Source organism: Phocoena sinus, chromosome 2 (assembly GCF_008692025.1).
Source record: "Phocoena sinus isolate mPhoSin1 chromosome 2, mPhoSin1.pri, whole genome shotgun sequence".
Lineage (NCBI taxonomy): Eukaryota > Metazoa > Chordata > Mammalia > Artiodactyla > Phocoenidae > Phocoena > Phocoena sinus.
Genome location: NC_045764.1, coordinates 167,169,171 through 167,194,577, shown reverse-complemented (window position 1 = coordinate 167,194,577; position 25,407 = coordinate 167,169,171). Strand labels below are relative to the sequence as shown.

The window sequence follows — 25,407 nt, the reverse complement described above, 5'->3', positions numbered from 1 at the left end:
GTGTCTTTTTTCATTTATCCCTTTCATGAAAAGAAAGTGTCTTTTTAAAAAATCATTGTAAATAATTTCTACTAATGGAGTATCATGAAACTAAATTCCATGAGGACAGAGACAGATGTCTGTTTCGTACTGTATCGTGTCCCCAGTGTCTGGCACATGGCACAAATGTTTGGGGGATGAGAGTTGAGTGGATATGTCAGTCTTACTTTTGCAAGAGGATAGTTTCCAGTGGAGGTGATCCAGCCATTTATCAGTGTAGATCAAGTAGTCCTTATTAAAAAAGGAAAGGGTAGAAATTACCTTTGGAGACTCTTTAAGAATAGCAGTAAATCAGAGAGCAGGAGAGGAGATTAGTTCATTGTAAAAGGGATGAATCTGGTAATCGTATTTCAGGTAAAAATTAATGGAGCTGACTGATTGTTACTTTCATAATTTTTAAGTGAATTTTTTAGACTGTAAGAATTGCTGTAATTAATGGATGGGAAAAATAAATATTCTTCACATATTGGTTTATAACTTTAATATGTTGTAAACATCAGAATAGTTTATTATTCAAGTGCACAGAAACATTATAAAAGTCATCTGGAAAAAAACTGATAAGAATTCTTTTAAGTTCCCTAAAAAGAACATAATTAAGGAGGGATAACTCTTCCATAATGTAAAGTATATTTTAAAACTCTGTTAATCTGTGGTGCTAGCATAATAGAGAAGACAAAATAGCCCAGAAAAAGATCCTAATTAATATAAGAATTAAACATAGAATAAGCGAGCTATCACAAATCACTGCAGTGCTATACTAACCCATCAGTGGGAGAGGGAAGAAGAATGCTTAAAGTTAAACCCTCATTTCACTTGCACACAAAATTAATCCCTGTTAGATTGAAGAATTAAATATTAAGTTGAAATATGGAAAAACTAGAAGAAAATAATTAAATATTTATGGACTCTGATTAGAAAAATGTTCAGTCTCACTAGTCATCACACACACACCAAAGAAAGCAAAATAAAACAGTAAGTTATCATTTTTTTACCTATTAGGTCACTGATTTTTGAAATAATATTACTGTTCCATAGGGGAGATATAGCTGGTACATTGGTTGCATCATCATTAAATTTTGGGAAATAGCCTATGTATCTAATAACAGGGAAAATAAATTACAGTACGACTCCTTGACAGAATATTTTGCTGCCTGCCCTGACCAATGGTTGTAAAGACTAATATAGCAACATAATAATGGAATATCATTTTAGAAAGAAGGCTAAAAAAATGTGGGTTTTTTTAAACTTTTTTTTTAACATCTTTATTGGAGTATAATTGCTTTACAATGGTGTGTTAGTTTCTGCTTTATAACAAAGTGAATCAGCTACACATATACATATATCCCCATATCTCCTCCCTCTTGCATCTCCCTCCCGCCCTCCCTATCCCACCCCTCTAGGTGGTCACAAAGCACCAAGCTGATCTCCCTGTGCTATGCAGCTGCTTCCCACTAGCTATCTAGTTTACGTTTGGTAGTGTCTATATGTCCATGCCACTCTCTCACTTCGTCCCTGCTTACCCTTCGCCCTCCCCGTGTCCTCAAGTCCATTCTCTAGTAGGTCTGTGTCTTTATTCCCGTCCTGCCCCTAGGTTCTTCATGACCATGTTTTTTTTCTTTTTTATATTCCATATATATGTGTTAGCATACGAAAAATGTGTATTTTTATGTATTCTAAAATTTAGTTAGGTAAAAATTCATTTGAAAAAGACTGGAAGGAAATATATCAACATGATTACAGTTGTAACAGATTAGAGTTGTGGGTTTTTTTCCTATTTTCAAAATATGTCTATTGCTATATTTTAATTCAACATGATTTTAATGCAGCAATTAGATGTTTATTATATTTAACAAGAATAATATTAAAGAAACACTGTTCGGTTTTGTTTAAAACCTGGGACTCAAACCAAATTGATCCCTGAATTTGGTTTAGAAAAAAATTTTAGAACTTTTGTTTAATAGACTTAGAAAATATATATCTCTGCTCTTAATCCCCTGCCTAACACATAGCAAGTCCCCAGTAAAAGTTCACTAATAATGGCTGTGAACCATAACGCTCTTTCAGTGTATGCTAAGCACTGTGCCAGGCGCTGCTTATCTTCCTTACCTTCATTTACTCTTCACAGTCACCTCATGGGCTATAAGGATTTGATTTATAGTCTCCTAGCGTAGATGTGGGAACAACAGGGCCACCACATTTAGTTAGTCGTGCAGTGTCCCATCTCCAGGGCTACCTAGGGGCCCTTAAGGTGAGGCCCAGGTAAAAGGAGATGTCCATGGTCACGTGGCTGTTAAATGGAGAGTTAGGGTTTGAGCCAAGTTCTCCTTCCCTTAGAGCCCCTGCCCCTAATCACCTGCAGCAGACTGTCCATCTTTGTACTGTAGATACAGGCCCAGGAATGTGCTTGTTTTGTCTTGAGGAGGGTAAGGTGGGGAGGAATCCGTTCCCAGGTGAGTAAGGAAAAAAACAAATTGGTTCTCATTAAGGGTTCTGAAAGTTAGTCTGACTCATTATATTTTTAATTAGTACAGCTCTTGTTTTTAAAACATCATTCCTCTATGTAGAGAAAAATGGAAAATTGTAGTACCTTTTTATGGCTTGCTGAATCCTTTAAATATTATTGAACATTTGGAGTATTTTTAAATTTCACTTATATTCCTAAATTTGTATTTAAATGCTAAAGTTCAAACATGTTGATTTATAGGTATAATTATTTTTATCTTTGTAATATTGCGGTGCTACACAAATCTCTGTTTCTGTAAAAAAAATTTTTTTTTCGAAGATGAAAAGAGGCTTGATTAGTACTCCTCCATCAGATATGCTTCCTACAACAGAAGGTGGAAAGTCAAATGCCTGGTTACGGCAAAAAAATGCTGGAATATATGTTCGTCCTCGACTGTTCTCTCCCTATGTAGAAGAAGCAAAGGTAATAAAAACCATTTTAAGGTGTTAGACTACTTTGTTACACACTATAAACACAAAGACATTTATTGTGATATTACTTAAATATTTGGAAATAGTCTAAATGTCCAATAATAGGGAAAGTGAAAGTAAATTCTAGTTTGACTACTCACCAGAGTAGTTTTCCAAATGTTGAGTTATCAAGCATATTTTTATTTTCATAACTTAGGTCATATTAAATTGCATTTTACATTTTTCTCATCAGTTTTTCTTGCAAACTGTTAGCTTGGAAAAAATTTTCATTTTAATGAAATGGTCGTCAGTATTTTGTGATCTTCAGGGTGGGAGAAATGTTTGAGAGAAGATTGCATACATATTTTCTTCCTTTTGTAAACTAAAGAAATGCCATGACTTCTTGTAACATATTTTTGTAGTGACTGCTGGAAATTGTGTTTAGTTTTGGAATAAGTATACAAACTAAGACAAAATTTTAGGCCTATTAAGTAAAAAGTTGGCATTATGTATATTATAACATAAAGAACTCGCCACGTAAATATGGTAATGGAAAATGAAATACTGCAATTTTTATTAGAAATGTTCAGCCGTAAGATCTTTGGGGTGACCTTTTGAGGAACTGACAGTCTTTGAAAGTCAGAAATCACCAGTAAGCTTAATGAAATGAATTAACAGGCAAAACAATGTGTTTGGGTGTAGAAACATAGTTATCTTAAACTTTTTCTCAGTTTTATTGTTGGAGTCCCTAGTTTAAGGTACGTCTACGAAAGGATTTGTGAGAGGTTTCTTTTATTGAATAGGATGATAATCTATCCCTTATTGAGTAGTTGACACTTTTTTTTTTTCCAGTTTACCAATTTTATTTTATTTTTAACTAATCTCTATTGGAGTATAGTTGATTTACAATGCTGTGGTAGTTCCTGCTGTACAGCAGAGTGAATCAGTTATACGTATGTCCACTCTTTTTATTTATTTATTATTTTTATTTTTTTGCTACACCGCACGGCACACAGGATCTTAGTTCCCCGACCAGGAATTGAACCCGTGCCCCCTGCATTGGAAGCACAAAGTCTTAACCACTGGACTGCCAGAGAAGTCCCTATCCACTCTTGTTTAGGTTCTTTTCCCATATGTCACTGCAGAGTATTGAATAGAGTTCCTGGTACCATACAGTAGGTTCTTATTAGTTGTCTATTTTATATATAGTAGTGTGTATATGCCAGTCCCAATCTCCCAGTTTATCCCTCCCCCCCACCCCGAGTAGTTGACACTTTAAATAGTTGTAAAACAGAGGAAAAAAGCAGAATGGTTGGGTCTGGTCTTTCTGAAGTAAGTTCAATGATGAAAGTCACTCAAGCAGCTGAGGCCTCTTGGAAGGTTGAGTCTGGTGATAAAAGGCCCGTAATAATCTAGATCTACCCTCCCTTCTGCTCTGTCTCAAAATGGAGCAGCAGTGAGCTGATCAGACAGTCCTCCTGTACCCATGCATAAGCAGAAAAATGCCCCCAGTAAATGTGGAAAATGTTTTTACATGATGCCATTTTGACCGTTCTGCAGTTTGTTGAGATAGATTCATCTGAAACTTACTTAACAATTAGGTTTATGTATAGGTCTGTTGAATTTAATATCAGTCTTTAATATTTTATATTTTGAGCATTTCTTGTTGGCTCTGATATTTATATACATTGTTGTATATACATACATATATACATATATATGTGTATTTATATACATATATACATTGTTTTCTTTATAGTAACTTTATGTATAAGTTATTTCTGATTAATTTTATATCCCTTCTTCAAATTTCAAATACTTCCCTGGTGGCGCAGTGGTTAAGGATCTGCCTGCCAATGTAGGGGACACAAGTTCGAGCCCTGGTCTGGGAAGATCCCACGTGCCTCGGAGCAACTAAGCCCGTGCACCACAACTACTGAGCCTGTGCTCTAGAGCCCGTGGGCCACAACTACTGAGCCCGCATGCCTAGAGCCCGTGCTCCACAACAAGAGAAGACACCGCAATGAGAAGCCCATGCACCACAACAAAGAGTAGCCCCCGCTCACCGCAACTAGAGAAAGCCCGTGCATAGCAACGAAGACCCAATGTAGAAAAAAATAAATAAAAGTAAATTTAAAAAAAAAAACAGATTTTTCAGAAAATGATTCTTTCTTTTCAAAGATGCTCCAAAAAGATCCTTTAAAAATTAAAGAGGTAGGGCTTTCCTGGTGGTGCAGTGGTTGAGAGTCTGCCTGCCAATGCAGGGGATGCGGGTTTGTGCCCCGGTCCGGGAAGATCCCACATGCTGCGGAACGGCTGGGCCCGTGAGCCTGCGCGTCCAGAGCCTGTGCTCCGCAAAGGGAGAGGCCACAGCAGTGAGAGGCCCGCGTACCGCAACAAAACAAAACAAAACAAAAAACAAAAAAAAATTAAAGAGATTAGGGTACTTTTTCCTTTCACCACTAATTTTAAGCTTCATACACTGGAAACAATAAATTAATTCCCTTTTTATATGATGATGACGGCAATCTTTCTCTAAATGTGATTTAGCAGAGGTGTAAGGTTGACTAATTCTGTTAATACTGAATTGTTTTCAGTCAGTGCTAGACGAGATGATGGTGGAACAAACAGATCTTGTGCGTTTGAGAATGGTTAGAATGTCCAATGTGCCAGACACACTTTACATGGTCAATAATGCCGTGCCACAGTGCTGTCACATGATCAGCCACCAGCAGATCAGCAGTAACCAGTCAAGCCCTCCTTCGGTTGTAGCAAATGAAATCCCAGGTAAGGCAGTAACCTTGTTTCAGGCATTATATTTAAATGAATGATCATATTTTGGATAGTCAGGACTCAAAAAATTATTTGAATAAAAGAATGAATATATTTAAAAGACTTTTGAAATATCCTGAGATTCAGAAGAGAATATATGCAAATAAAATTTTATTTGGGCTGTGAACGAATAATGCAGTTCACGAGCTGTTTGGTATTCCCAAGAGCCTTTTGGACACAGTGAAATTTTAAAACCTTAAAAAATAATTAGAAGTATATAAATTACTATCTTTCCAGGAAATTAAAATACTATCAAAAATTTATGAGAAGATTCTGATGCAAAACACATGCTTTTTTCTTGCATTCAACAGGTGGTCTTTTGTGTAGCTCAGGTATTGTGCCTACAAACTATTTCTCTTCTTCCAGTTCCTCGTCTCCTCATTATGAAAGACATGGTCAGACGTCTGCAGGAGCTACGACACACTGAGCAGGTGCAGAGAGCCTACGCACTTAACTGTGGGGAAGGCGCCACCGTGAGCTATGAAATTCAGATTCGAGTACTGAGAGAGTTCGGGCTCGCAGATGCTGCTGCAGAGCTCTTGCAGGTGGGAAACGGCACGAAACCATTTAAAATAGGGAGCCTTGTGTTAGATTGTCAGTTATTATTAATAATGAAAATATTATGGTATTCTTTTGGATTCTGTGATGTTGTGTTATATGTCATATTTTAAAATTTGCAATTTGTGATTTCTAATTCTAAATAAATATTCAATTTTTTATACTTGAAAAAAGATCAAAATATAAGGAGCCTTGACTGTCACTCAGGCAGTATTTTACATATCCCGGGAGCCCTCGTAGCATGTCTTTTTCTTTGTACGTGCTCTTTGACTGTCCCTGGTGTCTTGGATGACCTGAAAGCCCCCAGTGAGAGGCAGTGTGGTAGAGTGGACAGGGCGCAGTCTCTGGAGTGAGAACTGGGCTTATATCCTGGCTCTGCTGCTTACCAGTTAGTTAACTTGGAGCAAGTTACTTTACCACTCTGTGCATCAGTTTCCTTACCTGTAAAATGAATTGTTGTGAAGATAAGAGCTGCTGTATGTAAAGCAACTATGCCTCTTGTATATATTAAGCACATAAATGCTAACTGCTAAAAGTTCATGGTGTGTACGCCCAACAGAAGTGGAAGAGAAAGTAGAAAATTCTGACCTTCCGCTGCTTTCTGTCCCTGGTTTGGTCACTAGGTATCAGGTTTTAGCCTACTACATACTTAACAGACCTTCCATATGCCCCTCTTTTCCCCTCTCTCCTCCCCTTTATTATAAGAATTTTTTTTTTGCATGATGGTTCAAACCCTATAAGCATGAGAATCAAGGAATGAGTGCTTTTTATTTTTTTTTAACTAGCACAAAGAAACCCATTTCTAGTAATTATTTGGTACAAAAAGCAGTAGCATTTTTGTATAAAATGTGTAAAGTAGTCTTCACAGCAACTAAAGTAGAACCTAAAATAAAATTTAATTTCATCTGGTCAAGTGATTGAATTGTTTTCTTGCCACTAACTGCAAACCACTTTAGCCTGAGTTTTCAAAGGGGAACATGGTATGGTGGCCTTAGGCAAGGAGCAGGGCATTTTTAGGTTCTTTTTTTTTTCCACCATTTTTAGGTTCTTGATTTTCAATTTTTACTGTGGTTTCCATCTCTAAAACAGTCTTGTTTTCTGTTCATTTCTATTCTCTTTGCCATTCTAAATTGTATCTTAATTTGATCTCTTAAATTGTGTAAGTTTTACAATTTAAGAATTTCCATATAGTGTTTATCAAAATATTAATCAAACTTATTTCTATATAATAGGTAAGGAATAGTATTTTGTAGTTTTTATTTCAGACTGAAAGTGTACAGACGTTTTGTCAGAAAGTTCTAGAATCCTCACTTATATGCCTTTTCCTCCTTTTTAAAAATTTTGTCAATTTTTTAAACATCTTTGTTGGAGTATAATTGCTTTACAATGGTGTGTTAGTTCCTCCTTTTGTTTTTATTTATTTATTTTTTTTTTTTTTTTTTGGCGGTACGCGGGCCTCTCACTATTGTGGCCTCTCCCGTTGAGGAGCACAGGCTCCGGACGCGCAGGCTCAGTGGCCATGGCTCACGGGCCCAGCTGCTCCACGGCACGTGGGACCTTCCCGGACCGGGGCACGAACCCGTGTCCCCTGCATCGGCAGGCGGACTCTCAACCACTGCGCCACCAGGGAAGCCCCCTCCTTTTGTTTTTAATGTTAATTTTATTTTCTTGGCAAAGACATATTTGCATTAGGTTTTATTTCCTGTTTTTGATTATCACATAATCTTGCAAGAGATTACTGACCTGCTTTCTGGAGTATTCAGTTATACCGCTCTCCTTGATAGCTGCTGCGCTCTACCCTTTTATACTGTTTTTGAGGTAATTATTCCTTGGGCTTCTGGCCTAGAAAAGTCTGTTGTGCCTTTTACTGTTGCTGAATGTGGTTTTTCTAGGTACTGGCTTAACTCAGCCTGTAAATTTCTGTCCAGGAAATCTGCTAACAAATATCCTACCTTGTTTACCCCCCACCCCATTCTTTCTTAGAATCCTCACAAGTTCTTTCCTGATGAACGTTTTGGAGATGAAAGTCCACTCTTGACAATGAGGCAGTCTGGGAGATGTCGAGTTAGCAGTAACCCCACTGCAGAAACCGTGTTTACAGATCCGGACTCTTTTGTGGCCTTCCATCCACCCTTGCCACCTCCACCACCGCCGTACCACCCCCCAGCTACCCCAGTCCATCACCACCTCAAAGCGGGCTGGAGACAAAGACCTCCCAGCCAACACCCTTCACGTTCGTTCTCTTATCCCTGTAATCATTCACTGTTTCACTCCAGAGCAGCTCCTAAAGCAGTGCCCCCTCCAGTCTGTTTGCCGGGTGTTCAAGCAGCAGGACCTGACTGTCCCGGCACCACAGGGCTGGGGAGACAGACGGGAGCCGCCGCCGCCTCAGCAGCAGTAGTGTCTGAGAGACAAGTGGTGAGTGTGCAGCTCAGTAAGCCACCTAAAATTACGAGCTGCTGGAATGTCAGAAGCAATTTCCTTGGCCCCTGGGACTCAGCGGTGCCCAGAAGAGTTACTGACAAGCTGAAAGCATAGACTTAAGGGAGTATGGAAAAGGGAGAGAAAAAGAGAGTGTAGGGGGATGAAAAAGGACGGAGAAGAGAGACGAGGTGTTTGCGGTGGAAGTAGGCCAGGGCCTTCCCTTATGTTCGCGTGCAGGTATCCAGAAGGGTGGGGTTACTGGACAATGCAGGTGACGTTACCGGTTTCATGGTGTGCTGTTCAAGCACGTGTCAAGAGTCTGGCCCCGACCTCTATTCTGTAGAGTCTACTATTCTACCAAAGGCTTTGTTGGGGCAGGAAGGGGAAGCTACTTGTAGCTGAGTATACCATCGGGAACAATGTGGCAGAAGACTCCTCATTCATAAAATGGGCAGAAAATTAACCCGCACGCATGTCTCTGCCTCTAGCAAGCTATTCCATCAGGACACTCATTTGACTGGAAATCACAGTCGCTAGCGCTAGTAGGTAGTAAATTAAGCAAGAATTCTTTGCTTGATCTTGCCCTGCATTAGAGGTTGAATTTCTGTTTCATATAATACATTTGGAAAAAAAACTGGTGAAAAAATTTTTAAGTCTGCCTGCTTAGTCACATACCGTTATTAGTGTTCAGTATAGAGAAGAACAAAGATACATATATACATATACATAAGGGAATCTTCATTAAAAGATGGCCTTTTGGAAGCTGTGGACTAGTGTACGCCTTGGGTCAAATTATGGTCCTCACCTTATACCCTTCTATCCGCTTTCCCTGCTGTCCCCCCGAACCCCTCCAAAAAGAAGAAACAGCAAAGACTGATAGTGTTGAATAAACCAAATTCCCATCTTATTGGCCTGGCCCTCAGTTCTACAGTTACAAAAGTTCTACTACTGTATATTTTATTTATTTATTATAAATTTATTTATTTATTCTTGGCTGCGTTGGGTCTTCGTTGCTGCACGTGGGCTTTCTCTAGTGACGGCGAGCAGGGGCTACTTTTCGTTGCGGTGCACAGGCTTCTCATCGCAGTGGCTTCTCTTGTTGCGGAGCACGGGCTCTAGGCGCATGTGCTTCAGTAATTGTGGCTCGCGGGTTCTAGAGCGCAGGCTCAGTAGTTGTGGTGCGCGGGCTTAGTTGCTCCGCAGCATGTGGGATCTTCCTGGAACAGGGATCGAACCCGTGTCCCCTGTATTGGCAGGCGGATTCTTAGCCGCTGCGCCACCAGGGAAGTCCTACTTTATATTTTAAATAAAACTCCCGTCAAAGGTGTTTTATCTGTATGTTCATTACAGTCTTGATTATAATAATGAAAAATTGGAAACAACCTTAAGGTCCAACAGTGGAAGAATGGTTAAGAAGTCATGCTTCATCAGTACAGCGGAGAACAGTATGCAGTCATTTAAATAGTATTAATGGCAGTGTTATATATGCACTAAATTTTATGAAAATATGTGTGCAAAATATAAAAGGTGAGAGAACTGCTTCAAAATGCTAATAACAATGGTTATCTCAAGTAGGGAAGTTTAGGGTTTTTGTGGGGGTTTTGCCTTATAGCTTTCTATATTTTTATCATTTTAAAAATAATCAGGGGAATTCCCTGATGGTCCATGGAATCCAGGTTAGGACTCCATGCTTCCACTGCTGGGGGCCTGGGTTTGATCCCTGGTCGGGGAACTAAGATCCCACAAGCTGCATGGCACAGCCAAAAAAAAAAAAAAGCATGTATCATTTTTCTAATGAGGAAACAAAAATCAGTGAACATCATTTGAAAAAGAAGGAGTCTTGGGCCTTTTTCTTTTAACCCTCCCCCTGTTTTGTTTCTGTTTGCAGTGTACACAACCTGTGCTAAATGATCTAATGCCAGATATCGCCATGGGAGTGTCCACACTGTCACTCAAGGACAGGAGGCTTCCCGAACTTGCTGTAGACACAGAATTAAGCCAGTCAGTTTCTGAAGTAGGACCAGGGCCTCCCCAGCATCTATCGTGTATTCCACAGAGGCATACACACACGTCTCGAAAGAAACACACACTAGAGCAAAAACCAGACACTCGAGAAAATCAGCAGGAATATCCAGATTTCTATGACTTCTCGAACGCTGCTTGTAGACCATCTACTCCGGCTCCCGGCAGACGCAGCCCTTCCCCTTCGCAGGGTGGATATTTTGGTCCCGATTTGTATAGCCACAATAAGGTATCACCAAGCGGCTTAAAGTCAGCCTACCTACCTGGCCAGACCTCTCCTAAAAAGCAGGAAGAAGCTAGGAGAGAATATCCACTTTCCCCTGATGGGCATCTGCACAGACAAAAGAATGAGCCGGTACACCTCGATGTTGTTGAGCAGCCTCCCCAGCGGTCGGACTTTCCTTTGGCAGCCCCAGAAAATGCCGGCAACGGTCCAGCCCATGTCAGGGGGCGGACAGCAGTGGAAACTGACTTGACTTTTGGGCTGACTCCTAACAGACCTTCACATTCTGCATGTAGCTCTGAAGCTCCAGAAGAGAGATCTGGTAGAAGACTGGCAGACAGCGAGTCCTTGGGCCATGGAGCTCAGCGAAATACAGATTTGGAAAGGGAAGATTCAATCAGCAGAGGAAGGAGGTCACCAAGCAAGCCAGACTTCCTCTACAAAAAGTCTGCCCTTTGAGAGCAACCTCCAAGTCGTCTGTGCCTGAGATGTGAAACATCCCATTTTATGATGTAACCCAACAACTTAGAGTATTGATGCCAGCTGATAACTCAGTTTCACGGTATTTTATTCTGGTTTTTGTATATACACGTCTATTAGACATGGCATGCTAAGAGGGTTATTCTGAATGCTGCGTCTGTCTATTTTGTGTTGGAACAACTGTGTGGGGGAAGCATTTTTAAGAGCAAGCAAGCTGGCACTTTTTTTTTTTCTCTTTACAAATGATGGAATTTTTTTGCACTTGTACTTTTATCTGTATTGTTTTTATATCAGTATGTTAAACTTTATTGCCACATTTAAAGGACTGTATTTTCATACTTTTTTGCATTTTACCTTTCATCTAGCAATTTCCACGTGCATTGGATTGCACACTAAGATGTATTTTCTTATGAAATAGTTCTGTGTTTATTTTTTAATTATAGAAATTCCAAAGAACAGCACATCAAAATGCTCCTCTCTTTTCAGTCATTGTTTTAGTTCAGAAATCTTGCCGCTCAGTCTTCATAAATCTAACGTCGTACTTTTTAAATGAGTCTTGGGAGCTGGTCTTCATTCCTCCAGCAGGAATCCAGTCAGGATCCTGAAGTTTCCTGGTTCAGTAAAGAACAAGAAGGAGAAAAGCCTTTTGTGTCCAGACTCAAGCTATTGCTTTATTCACAGTGCAGATGCTGTTAGAATCACTGCAGATTCTGGTAGTGTGGATTAGAGTTTCACTAGATGAGGTTCTAAAGCGATCGGCTTTCCTGGAATCCTAAAGAAGTGGAATTAGCGAAGTAACTTAAGCCTGCCCTACGGGATTGCCGGTTCTGAGCTGCGACTCTCCAGATGAGTCCGGGGAGTGACTGCTTGCTGCCTTCAGTTGTCTTGCTCTCTGTGGGAAAAAAACAAAAGGGCTTCAGCCTTACGGATGTCATTTGGTGTTTGTAAGCATATATTTTCTTTTAAGTGTTTTTCAAAGTGTGTCTGAATTTTGGTGTCCTTTAAAGAAGTTGTTGTATAATGCATAATGCTTTGTCACCAAAAAAGAAAAAGAAACCTTTTTTTTTTCCTTCGGTGAAATACTACGTGTCCTACTTGAACTCCACTGGGGACGCTGGTTTGGGATTTTACTGAACCACTGAGCACATGGGATCTTTTAAGATCCTCTCCCTTAGAAGGGCAATGTGTGAGCTAAGGACTGTTTTTTTCTTACTCTCCAATGTAAATACATTAGTATTTGAGTTTTTAAATCACTTCGACATTATTTGAGCATTCACTTTCTATTTTTACACATACACACACAGCCGTGGCACTTAGAAGAAAAGAGACTTTCTGAACACTCCCTCCCGTGAAGGATGTTTGGGAGCCTCTTCTCTGTGTATGTATATATATATAAAACTCTGAATCACTCACACTCACTCTAAAACTATGCAGGGCTAGGGAGCCTTTACAAGCTACCATATAAATGAATGACATGCACTTTTAAGTAAATAGGTTTCTATTGGGTGTCAAGAACTCTGATTTCTCCCGAAACTGTAGTTTCTCTTATAATCTTTTCCTACTTTTACCCTGTGGATATACACTCAGGAATAATCTGACATTTAAAAAAATCCTAACAGTAGGTAGTCTTAAAGATGGGAACACATCCGTTTGTCTGTCTACACCGGCAAACCGCTACCACTCGCTCTGCTGCCTGGCTAGTTAGCTGCTGCCCGTACGTCCCTCGATGTCGGCCAAGCTGCACACCGAGCCCCAGATCTCCCAGAGTCAACGCCAGGCTGCTGTGAGGTCAGCTACACGTCGTCGCCTTTGAGGCTCCTTTTTTTTAAAGATGAAAAACGTTAGGACTCTGTTCTCATTTTTAGTAGGTTTTTGACTTTATGATAGATGACGGTGTCTTTTGAAGCCAATCTCAGTCTGTCTCTCCTCAGAAACACAAAGTGTTAATTCCATCATATTCCTTAATGTGTATTTATATACATGTGTTGACATGAATTATTTTGATACAGTTTTAAATTTCTATTCTGAATTCAGACTGTGCTGTGCTGGTACTGCAAAGAAGAGTGAGTAGACATAGTTGGTGGGGGAAATCTTTCTCATCTCCAACCTGTTTTTTTTAAAAAATGTTAGACAAGAGCTATTGGTGCCACACATGCATTTTTCTGAAAATTTATTAAATATTCTTTCACGTCCCTAAAATATAATTATAAAAGAAGTGGCCACTGTTCATAGTTTTATTTAATTTATGAAGTTTGCTTTTAATAATTTAGTAGCATACCTGGCTAAACTCTATGTATAGAGAGGAACGTGCTGTGGATCGTGGACTGCTGTGACTTCCAGAAGGGAAACAGATGTGGGTTTAGTGTTAGGGTAGGTGTTAGTGGACTTTTAATGTATCTTGTGAAGTATGGTCAGTAGGGTAGGTTGAATAGCTGTGTGCCTCTGGCTTTTGAACCCATCTATTCAGTTTTCTTTAATGCTTACTAAGCATTAAAATCTTTCAGTGCTGTACGAAGATAAATGTGAAGTCTGAGTAAGATTGCTCTCAGAAATAAACATGTATAATATAAAATTTAGGCCACGGGACCTAGCATTTTACTCGGTGTAGAAATTTCATGAGAACCAAATCTCAACATACCAGATCTCCTCTCGAGGCCATGGACAATCAGGCCATTAGACAATCGCCACCTTTGGTGTCCGCCGAGTCGAGGTTAGCGAATACCAGTTAGATCCTGGAGCAGAAGGAGAAGATCTGCATTTCTTCAAGACGCTGTTGGTCTGTTTCTTATATTTCTGTTTTAGTTTTGTGATTTTGATTAGTAATTTCAGTTCAGAGTCACCTGTGACTCCTAAGGGAAAAAGATAGCAGCATGAAAGGCAAAAATTATTCCTGAAAAAATCGTTGTTTGAATTTACCATGTGCTATTCATACTCTTTTTCACACGCCCCTGTAGCTTTTTCTAGGCATGTCCCTAGACCTCATCTCTCCTGACATTTTGGTAACCAGGTAGACTTTAAATGAGTTCTTTTTATTTGAGTCTTTTGGGGTTTTTTTTGGTTGAACTCTATGAAACTTTGCTTAATTCTTGTTTATGCTTCCTTAAAAAACTGTTCTTTATTGAGTTTTCTTTGGATTTGTTGTTCAAGCTCTAGTAGCAGTGGACCATACTTGTCCCTTTGGATTTAGGTGATGATGGAGGGGAAACAGCGTATGCAGCATCGGCAGCGGGGTGCAAAGATGACCCCCACGTGCTGGCAGCAGCGGGACGCAAAGATGACCCCCGCGTGTTGGTCTCTAGAGGTGAAAGATGAACACCTCTCAGTAACTACTCATCAGAATATGAATTTTCATGTTGAAATCCGCCTTTTAGGGGAAAATGTGTTTCCTGAAACACTTGTAAGATACTGCTTTTGCAATTCTAAGGCATTTATGTTTTTATCTTAGGACTGAACTCAAAGGGAAATGTTTGCCTTTTTTTTTTTTTTTAATTATTTGGTTGACCTTCAACTTACTGTTGAACGTTACTATTAAAGCAGCAGTGATGGGTGCTATTCCCCGTTCTGCAGTGGTTTACTTTGTCTACTAAGGAGTTTACTTTAAAACCTCATTACAGATAACCTTACTAAAAGAATTACCGTCACACACTAAAGTGTATTGTATTATTTTCCATTAACACTGTTGTACGAACAGTGTCTTATGAAATGTTAAGTTGTCTTTTTGTCCTGTCGATTGCAATAGGTGTTATGTAATTGTTGTATTGGCAAGTTTTTTGATTTTTCTTTTCCTATAGAGAAGCCTCAGACCATGAGTCAATCTTCCATATTCTGAATATTATAATGCTGTGGCCCTTTCTATAGAAAGATTACTTGCAAGTGTTGTGTCTTGAAAATAACTTCTTGTGTCTGTGTGTTTACGTGGGTTCTGTCTAAGAGCTGAAACGAGCTCTGGAAGCTTCATCGTGTACCTGCACGTGACTGTGTATCTGGGTTCCATGGGCACGTGGGACGGAATCCTGCTCTTAGGTGGGGTGGCTGAACGATAAAGATTCCTGAACTCCACTTGCTGTTTGTGTACCACGTCTGTGTGTCAGAGAGGTGGTATCTTCTACAACACTGCATTTCTTGTGGTTGTGCTGTTACTGGTATAAAGTCAAGTGCCTTCAATGCTAAAGGCTCAGAAATTTTTCTTAAACTGATTTCACGTCCTATGCAAGTGTTTTCTACAACCTGCGTAACCAGTACTTTGTAAAACTTGTTTACGCTTCAAATGTACATAGTGTTTTTTAAAGAAATATATAGTATTTTTATTTAGGTACCTCCAAACTTGAATTCGTCTGTGTGAAGCATTGTAAAATGATACATTTCTCTTTTGAGCACCATTACAGTTGTACAAAGGTTTTCACTGGTTCTATTTTTCTACTGTTACTGACAAGCATGTAACACTGACTTTATCCTACATATAGTTGGCGTTTCAAATAAATGGCTTGGATAGAACCCGCTGAGTTGGATACAGTCTGTTTTAGCAGGTAGCACACAGCCCTCAGTTATAGAAGCAACGTTGTCCCCACCACTAGGTAGAAGTGGAAGGTTTTCTAGGTGGACTTCTCCTCTGTCTCTATGCTTTCAGTTATTCAGAGGCTTCTTTAAAGTATTACGGATTTCTTGGAAATACCATGTTTCATTTGATTCAAGTTCAGAATTTTCTGTGATTTCACTGGGATTTTTCTGAGAGATTTCATTTTACAATTTGAGCAAAAAAGTAACTTGCACAGGGGTCTCCAGAGGAAGTTCAGCATTCCAAACACAGGGACCCAGCAACTGGAATGAATCAGTCACTGGAAGGGCTGTGGTCAGTCGGTGAGAGACCCAAATGCACCCCAAGATTCACAGGCCTCCAAGTGTCAGACACCTGGCTTAGATTCAAACTCAGGAGCGTTAATATTTTTCCATTTGAAAGGGAAATGGAGTCATGATCTAGAGTCTAGTTTTCCAAAAAAACCATGCAAAATAGAAAGTTTTCCAATTTCCGTTTTTTAAAATCACTATTTAAAATTTTTACTTTAATCATTTCGCTAATAAGTTCCATCCTAGCATTTCACCCTTTGTGCCTCACTGTGGCAGTTCTCTTTTTATATTTCGTAACCATCTTAGGTTTAACTGTGGAATATCAAGATAAAATAAAACCTAAGGTTTCTGAAGGTGAGCTTCCTCAAAATCTAAAACAGGAAATTGGGTAAGTCAACTTTCACTTCTGTTCTTGTGGATTCCCCTGGAAGAGTGAGTTCAGGCCAGCTTCCCTAGCTACTTGAGGCCTTACCTCTCCTCAGTGCATTAAGGAATATCTCTTGAGTCCACTCTTCCCAGAGTTTGGGAATGTGGAGCAGCAGATAAAGCAGACAGGATACCTATTCTCAGAAGCTTTAAAGTAGGAAGAGACTTCCCTGGTGGTCCAGTGGTTAAGAATCCGCCTTCCTAATGCAGGGGACGCGGGTTTGATCCCCGGTCGGGGAACTAAGATACCACATGCCGCGGAGCAACTAAGCCCTCCCAGGGCAACTAAGACCCGACGCAGCCAAAAAAAACACACAAAAAAACAAAAAACAAAAACTAGCTAGAGAGACAATTGGAACAGTACATAGCAATAGGAGGTTACTGTGGCTGAGGGGAAGGCTGGCTTGACATGGCCCAGGAATGAATGGGAGGAGAAACACGCTGGATTCACTGCAAAGCACTTTATTTTTTTCCCCTGTAATCAATGAGTTAAGTATTGTTTTCTTTAATCCTCTGTGAATCACCTACTATTATTAGTGCATTTTACAAATGAGAAAACCAAAGCACAGAGATATCAAGTGACTTGTCCAAGGTCACACAGCTAGTAAGTTGGCAGAGCCTGAGTTCAAACCCAGGCATTGTGGCTACAGATCCCAAGTTCTCAACCACGGTGTTGTACTGAACACCAGAAAGCATTGGTGGCCCAGGCAGGGGTACCATAGTGTGCAGAGAGTGGAGGTAGTTACAAGCATGGCATTTACTTGCTCAAACATTTATCCAATAAGTAAGCAACTTCTACCTGCCAGACCCTGCTAGGCCCTGAGGTGACAGGAATGAACAAGACAGTCACAGCCCCACCCACAAGAACGTTAGGGTCTCAAGGAAGAAAAGACATCGTACCATTACAGAGGTAAGGCTGGGGGTCTTACTGGTCCTGGGATGGGGAAGGCTTCCATGGGGAAGTGACCTTCAAAGCGCAGGGGAAGGTGGAGTCACGGGGCTAGGAGGGGCGGGTTTCCTGGGAGGTTTCGGGGACGAGGCAGAACCTGAGGCAGGAGGTCCTGAGCACTGGGGAAACCAGTGTGGGCTGGGACAGAGGGTTGAGCCCATCTTGCCAGCCCTTCCAGGGCAGGCCAAGGATTTTGAAGTTGATCCTAAGAGGATCAACGGGAAACTGCTGTAGGGTTTTAGGCAGGGGCATAAATGTAATCAGATTTGCATGCCGCACATCACTGGATTGAGGCGGAGCAGGAATGCGTCAGGAAACCAGGCAGGAGGCTGCAGAGAACAGAGGAATATGGTCAGGAAGTGATATCTACAGGACTTGGGCATTGCTTGGACGTGGGGAGAGAGCGGGAGGCGTCAGATCTAGGGGAAAGACCATGGGTTTAACGTTGCTTGTGTTCACTCGGTGATTCCATGTAAGCTGGGAACTCAGAAGCAAGGGGCCAAGCTGGAGGTGCCAGGTGGGAATTGTCCACATACGTGGGTGGCATTGAAAGCCTCGGGAGTAGATAAGGTGACTTAGTGGGGAAGGTTTAAAGATGAAAATAGAGCCTAGGAATGAACTTTGGAGGAACTCCGACCTTTCTAGGTCAGCTTGAGGGAGTTGCTGACCAAGGGCGGGCTACCAGGTAGAAAGAGAACTAGTGTGGTACTCAGAAGGCCAGGCAGAGGCTGTTCAAAAAGGACGGAATATGCGCTTCAGAATTTATAAAGTGAAAGGAGTAGAATACAAAACAGGGCATATGGACGCTCCCACTTGTGGAACAGACAAGAAAAAGGAGCTACATAATAAACTTGTATATTCATAAAAACGTCTGCAAAGACCTATGAGGCAGGACTGCCTCTGGAGAGAGAAGGGCATCGTAATCGGGTGGGGGGAACTTAGCTGTATACTTTTTGTACTGGTTGAATTTTTAAATTACCTGCATGTATTACTTTTTCAAGTTAAAGGTTAAGAGATGAAGGATCAATTCCACCCCTCCCCAAAAGTTAACTCAGTGGCTGCGGCTTGGAGATTTTGGAAAATCAGGCTCAAAAGATGCTTTGGGTCGGCACCATGGAGAAGGTGAGTGGGGCTGGCAAGAGCGGTTTGGTGGCGGGATAGGGAGAGAAGCCAGGTGGGGTCGGGTTGGTGCGGGAGTCTGCGTGGGAGATGAGGCGATGGCCTGGGTGAGGAGCTCAGGGTGGAGAGGCACGCGGAGAGCACGGAGGCTGGGGCAGTGGTGAGGTGTTGGGAGTCATGGCCAACCCCCCTTCTTCATCTCCACGCATCCCTCATGAGAGACTGTCACACGCCCATGTGCAGCCCAGCTGGGGTCTATCCCCCATGGAAGAGGAGGAGGCCAGCTCAGCATAATTTGTTCTTAAAAGACTCAGTTCCGGGACTTCCCTGGTGGTCCAGTGGTTAGGACTCCATGCTCTCGCTGCCGAGGGCCCAGGTTCAATCCCTGGTTGGGGAACTAGGATCCCACAAGATTTGCGGCACGACCAAAAATAAAAAAGACTGTTAGTTCCTGATCACAACTACTTTCTCCAAGTATCAGAAATCATTCAGGGGCTTCCCTGGTGGCCCAGTGGTTCAGGGGACACGGGTTCGAGCCCTGGTCCGGGGGGATCCCACATGCCGCAGAGCAGCTAAGCCCGTGCGCCACAACTGCTGAGCCCGCGTGCCACAACTGCTGAGCCCGCGTGCCTAGAGCTTGTGCTCTGAAACAAGAGAAGCCACCACAATGAGAAGCCCGCGCATCGCAAAGAAGAGCAGCCCCCGCTCGCCGCAACTAGAGAAAGCCCACGCACAGCAACAAAGAGCCAATGCAGCAAAAGATAAATAAATTTATTTTAAAAAATCATTATCTATGTCTTTAAAAAAAAATCATTCAGCAGTAGCAGGAGTTCATTTTAGAATCCTCTAGGGAGGGGCTTCCCTGGTGGTCCAGTGGCTAAGACTCCGAGCTCCCAATGCAGGGGGCCCGGGTTTGATCCCTGCTCAGGGAACTAGATCCTGCATGCGTCAAGTAAAGATCTCAGATGCAGCAACTAAGATCCCACACACTGCAGCTAATACCTGGTGCAGCCAAAATAAATAAATAAATGTTTTTTAAAAAAACCTCTAGAGAACCCCAGTAAAGGTCCCTGTCCTTAGTTGCCAGAACCTGCCATCCCATCCCCCTTGTAACAGGACCTAAGCAGATGAACTGAGACATTGGTCATTTCTAGTATTGGTCATCTGTCCGACTGACAGTAACATGACAGCTCCCCGGAAGGGACCCTCACGCTCCCCAGACCCCCCCAGACCTTTGCCTCCACGTTTGCTTATTTGTCCGAGTTTGAGGGATGCTCCCTTCACAGAAAGTATGGAAGTGAATCGTGGGTCTGCGCACCATCATCCGCTCAGCCTACATTAATTGTCCCGGCTCCAAACGCAGCTTTACACCTGACAGTGATAACGACACTGGGCCCATGGGCCCCACCTCGGTCTTGACTTCACCTCAAGGAGCCACTGACGTGTCCCTTGTCTGCACACCTTTTGCCCATGGGCTTCTTTTTATTTGGTCTCCAAACCCCCAGAGCTCACCATTCTGAATAGCCTCAGATGCTGGCCATGAGCCTTTGCGTCAGCATCAGAGTTAAGACGTCCTCCTCTGATGTCTTCCCAGTGGGTGAGCTTCACATCCTGCAGAGCCTTGGATTTGGGGCCAGCGTCACTTGTCTGTAAATTTCGAGGCACCTGCATCCACAGAGTCTGGTGTCTAAGCATGTTTGTGACCACTGCTGGATGGTGGCCGAGCTTGGGAGAGAGTGAGGAAGCCGAGGCCAGAAACCCCGAGGGAGGAGGGGCTCGTGTTCCGGAGGGAGACTTGCCTAGCGGGGACCGTCACCGGGCACCACGAGGAGCCTACGGGTCCTCATCCTTAAATGGGGTGACAGTAGTTCACAGAGTTCACGGAGTGAGCTTTGACTGTGGACTTTAAGTATTTTGCCACATAATCCTCGTCACTCTGAGTCTTCTCCCCATTCTCAGGTGAAGAAGCCCCTCAACACCCCTGGCAGGCCTGCTGTGAGGGTCTGTGGGCAGTTGTTGCCTTTCGCACTCTCCTCCTGAAATCCCTCACCTTAAACCCACGTAAACATCCTCCATTTCTGGAACCTTCCATCAGAGGAACCAGATACCTCGCCACCCTCTGTGACCAAACTAAAAACATCTGTTCTTCCCATTTCTCCACATTCTGAACAGATCCACCCAAACTCTGGTTAGTCCAGGTGTGGATGGCCCTGAGAGGCCCGAGTGCCCCGACTTCCCAGCATCCCCCTGCGGCTTCCAGGACTGTGCCCTTTGCAGCGATGGGGTCCGTCGTCCCCCTGGACCTGCTGTTCCCGCTCTCCCAGGTCGCTTGCACAGCCCCCTGGATTCCCAGGCCGTCCCCCAACCCCATCCGCGTTGCCCACCTTTCCTGCATGCTTCCCCCACCTTCCCACTCTCTCCTCTCCTGCCTCTTGCCTTAGCTGAGGGTCCAGCCCTCCTCCCGCCCTGCAGGCCTCTCCCGAGAACTGGCGTCTCGCACTTTCCACACTTGAGGGTCAGGATAGGCAGCGTGTGGCGGCCCCCCTGTAACACCCCTAGCACCTCTGCGGCCCCTGCCGTCTGGCTGTCCCACTCTCAGCTCGTGACCGTTACGCTGTCACTCGTTTCATACCCCGAGGCCTTGTCGCAGCCTCCCTGTTGTCCTCTTGTTCCAGGCCCGGCCATCAACCTGGGTAGCGCCGGGGACCATCTCCAGCTACCTGCTCTTCTATTCCCCTCCCCGCTATTCTGTGACCTTTCCCCTTGTCCCCAGAAGGGCTCCACCTTTGAAATCTTAGCTCACTTCCTGCTCTCAGGCCACCATGTCCCAGATGCCCCTCCTGTCTTCCTCTGGAACGTCTGACCTCTGGCCTCCTTGCTCCCCTCTCAAGGACAGCCCAATGTCCCTAGGTGTTGGCCTCCTCAATTTGCTCACCTTCCCACCAATTTTCTGGCCAAACTCAACCCATGAACAATGGACATGTCCATCTCCGGGGTCTGGACCCAGCTTTGGGGGACAACTGAAGACAGTTGTACAGCCACAGTCCCCACGGTCCCCACGGCGCCCAGTCTCCCCGCCTCAGTGCCCAGGCCAGCTGAGTCGGCCCTCACCCAGCTCCCAGCCACTTTCCACCCTCACCTCCTCTCGTGGGGGCCACCCTCCAGCTCGCTCCTCACTCCTGGACCTCGTGGGCAAAATAGCCTGCCACCGTTTCCCTCGTCCTCTCTTCTGTGATACTCCTTGTGGGCGAAGGCTCCACACTCTCCTCTGGGGTCGCCATCCGTTCCCAGCCTCTAGCCTGGGGACGCCGCGCTGGGGTGGTGTTTCTTGGAAGGCTTAGGAAACCCTCCCTGTAGTGGTTTAGATGCTGGAAGACAGTCCAATTCTGTCATGTAAGTATAAGTGAATTTACCAAAACAAAACCCAGAAGAGAGTCAATGTCCCTCCTATCCCAGGGCAAAATACGACACCCTGTGATTTATGCAAAAACTATTGGCATCTTCCATCATTTCTGCTCCAAGAATGTTTTTGGCCGCGCCACACAGCATGCAGGGTCTTTGTTCCCCGACCAGGGATCGAACCTGTGCGCCCTGCAGTGAAAGTGCGGAGTTTTAACCACTGGACTGCCAGGATAGTCCCTGCTCCAAGATTCTTAACTGTTCCTGGTGCCCCACTTGCATGAGGCCAGACTGTTGAATGAAATGAGCTGGGAGTCACCCTGGCAAGCTATGGATCCCCGGTTTCTCAGAGCCTCAGTTTTCACATCTGTAAAATGGGGACGGACAGTCATACTCTTCAGGCTGCTGTGGGTGGGTGAATGAGATCAGGCGCACAAACGCGTGCAGCCCGCAGCTGTGCAGCGGGGCAGGCGGCCCCCAGGTTCCAGCCCTTTAACCATGAGCTGGAAGGACAGTCCCTGACCTCGTGGAATTAACCGTTTAGTGGGGAGGACAGATACTAAGCAAACTCACGAATATGTCATCACTAACAAGGCTAAGTGTTGTTACGAAGTGATGATCTGAATATTAGCCACACGGCAGTGTCTCTCCATCCATAATGAAGAGGTCGTGGAGGGGAGGGGAGCGGAGGCTGGGCAGGAGAGAGCCGGAGGCCTCCGTCACAGCAGCTGACCTGCCGATGCACCGAGAACAGAACCTGAGAATGGAATCAGTGGCTGGCTCCACAGCTCTGTGAAGAAACTGGTGGGGAAGGTGCATCTGTCATTCTCAGCAGCTTCTCTCTCCTCAGCTGCTGCCCCATTTTATTCACAGCTCCAGGCCTGAGGGAGCAGAGAGCCCCTTCCCTCGCGGCTGGGGTGCTGTGACCCCAGCGTGGTCTCAGGGAATGGCCTGAGCGGCACCTGCGACCCAGAGAACGTAACAGCCGGGGCACAGGCCATGACTCCAGGCCCCAGGCGGCCTCTCTCACTCCACAGGTGCTGCGCAGGGTGGAATGAGACAAACGGGTCGCTTGTTGTGATGGCTGATTTTCTGTGTCAACTTGACTGGGCCGTGGGGTGCCCAGACATTTGGCTGAACGTTATCCTGGTGTGTCTAGGAGAGCGTTTCTGAGTTAGAGTAGCATTTGTACCTGCAGTCTGAGTAAAGCAGATGAGCCTCCAGTGTGGTGGGCATCATTCAGTCCATTGAGGGCCTGAATAGAACAAAAAAGCGGGGGGAGAATTTACTCTCTGCCCGTCTGAGCTCGGACACGGGTCTCCTCTGGCACTAGGACTGACACTTACATCATCAGCTCCCCTGGTTCTTGGACCTTCGGGGTGGGACTGGAACTACCCCACTGTCTTTCCTGGGTCTCCAGCTTGCAGACAGTAGATCATGGGACTTCTCAGCCTGCACAGTCATGTGAATCAATTCCCAATTCCTTGTGAGAGAGAGAGAGAGAGAGAGAGATGGATGTATATATCCGCGATTGGTTCTGTTTCTCTGGAGAACCTAATACAGCTGTAGAACTTTTCAATTTGGCTCATTTAACTACAGGTCAGCTGTATCCAGGAGCCTTAAGGCCTGAGGCAGAGGCAAGAGAGGGAAGCCAGGAGTCGGGGACATGATCCACACAGGCCACAGGCTCCACACAGGAGGATAGATGGCTGAGGAGAAACCCAGCCATCTCCGGGGGTATGGGAGTCTCCAGGTGGGGCAGCTGAGGCAAAGTTAAGCAGGGGCAGCCAAGGCATCCCTGGGAGAATCCCTGGGAGAATCAAGACCAGAACAAAGACTTGGATGGGAGGCCAGTGGGAAAGTCCAGAAGTGTCCAGACTTTTTCCACAGGAAAAGGCACCAAGACTGGGAGAGCGGGGGACGAGTGCCGTGTGCAGTAGGGGGCACTCTGTCACCAGAAGTGCTCAGAAGCAGGAGCTAGAGAACCGCAGAAGTGTTCCCTGCTACGGAGAAGTCTACGAGCCGTATGAGCTTCAGACGAGACTAATCCAGTGGCTCAGTGCGCGCGTCACCGAGGGCCTGGTTTTCTCTCCTCTCCACCTTCCAGGCCGTTGGCTTCTCCTAAGCCGGGCTCCACAGGGCTCACAGGATTTCTGCCCGCAGCGGAGAGAGAAGGCCAAGGCGCCTCAAGTCACCCGGCAGGGAAGGGGAGGCATTGCCACCAAGAGCATGGAGGCATGGAAGCCCGGTGGCCAAGACCAGCACTGGTCCCCTCTGAGCATCACCCGCGAGGGAGGGACCCCTTCCCGAGAGGTGAGGCCGGGTGACTTCTCCGATCCCTTCCAACCTAGGGATCCTGTGACTAAGGATGGAACACAACCCGTCTAAGGCCCAGTGGTTCGGGGCACAAGTGAGTAGAGTATGGCTTTGGCCCCGTGCCGAATGCCAGATGCCCCTCAGGCCAAAGCTTGTGCCTGGCAGCCGCTTCCAGGTGAGCTGACTGGGAGGCAGCCTCACTGGTTCCTGGGAGCTCTGCTGGGTTGGCTTCCTGTGCTCCCCACATTCCCCAGAACACACTCACCCTCCGTGGGAGCTTCACTAGGTCACTGCCAAGGTCCGATTGTCACTGGGGCTGCTCTTTCAATTTTCTTCCAGTCCGCTAGGGTCCTCTGGGGGAGCTGGGGGAACTGCTGTTCCCTGTAATCCTGCGTGTTCAGAGATGAGGGCAGCTCCAGGCCTACAGAGAGCACTTCATTCACTTGAGCTTAACTCACCACAGGTGATGACCTCAAGTGTGAATCATTTCCAAGGAAGCAAGAGCTGCGGGGAGGCCAAAGATGGACCTCTACACTGGCTTCTTGGTTTGTTCTCACATTTACTTTTGAAATAATGGCTACCATGGAGGTGGACCTCATCTCTTCCTTGGCCTGTGGGCTCCCAGCCCTCTCCCCTGCACACAGCAGGACCTGAACACATTGCGATAGGTCATGACCGCCCAATTTCTTTGTTCTCTGTTCATCTAGGCCCCAGAGGGAATCATGGGCCCCCCCTCCTCAGAGGTGTCCTAAAGTGGGGGTGGGGAGGGGAGTGAAGGAGCTCTGCTGGCGGGACCTGGGATCAGGCTGAATCAGATAAAACAGCTGCAGAGACAGGAACCGTCCCCTCTGCTGGAGCAGGG

The 25,407-nt window shown here is 44.5% G+C and overlaps 1 protein-coding gene across 4 annotated transcripts in view; it reads left to right on the top strand.

Moving 5' to 3' along the window:
• The window catches only part of BTBD7 (BTB domain containing 7), an 81,630-nt gene extending 65,645 nt beyond the window's left edge, over positions 1-15,985 (top strand). For 3 of the 4 annotated variants that reach the window (XM_032620599.1, XM_032620608.1, XM_032620621.1), the window contains 5 exons: positions 2,822-2,965; positions 5,550-5,739; positions 6,151-6,329; positions 8,326-8,760; positions 10,655-15,985. In XM_032620599.1, coding sequence (XP_032476490.1) covers positions 2,822-2,965; positions 5,550-5,739; positions 6,151-6,329; positions 8,326-8,760; positions 10,655-11,470 — 1,764 coding nt within the window. In that variant the 3' untranslated portion in view covers positions 11,471-15,985. Of the gene's footprint in view, positions 1-2,821; positions 2,966-5,549; positions 5,740-6,095; positions 6,330-8,325; positions 8,761-10,654 lie in introns of those variants that run through there. The other variant, XR_004348139.1, reaches the window with a different exon arrangement.
• Positions 15,986-25,407: the final 9,422 nt, after the last annotated feature.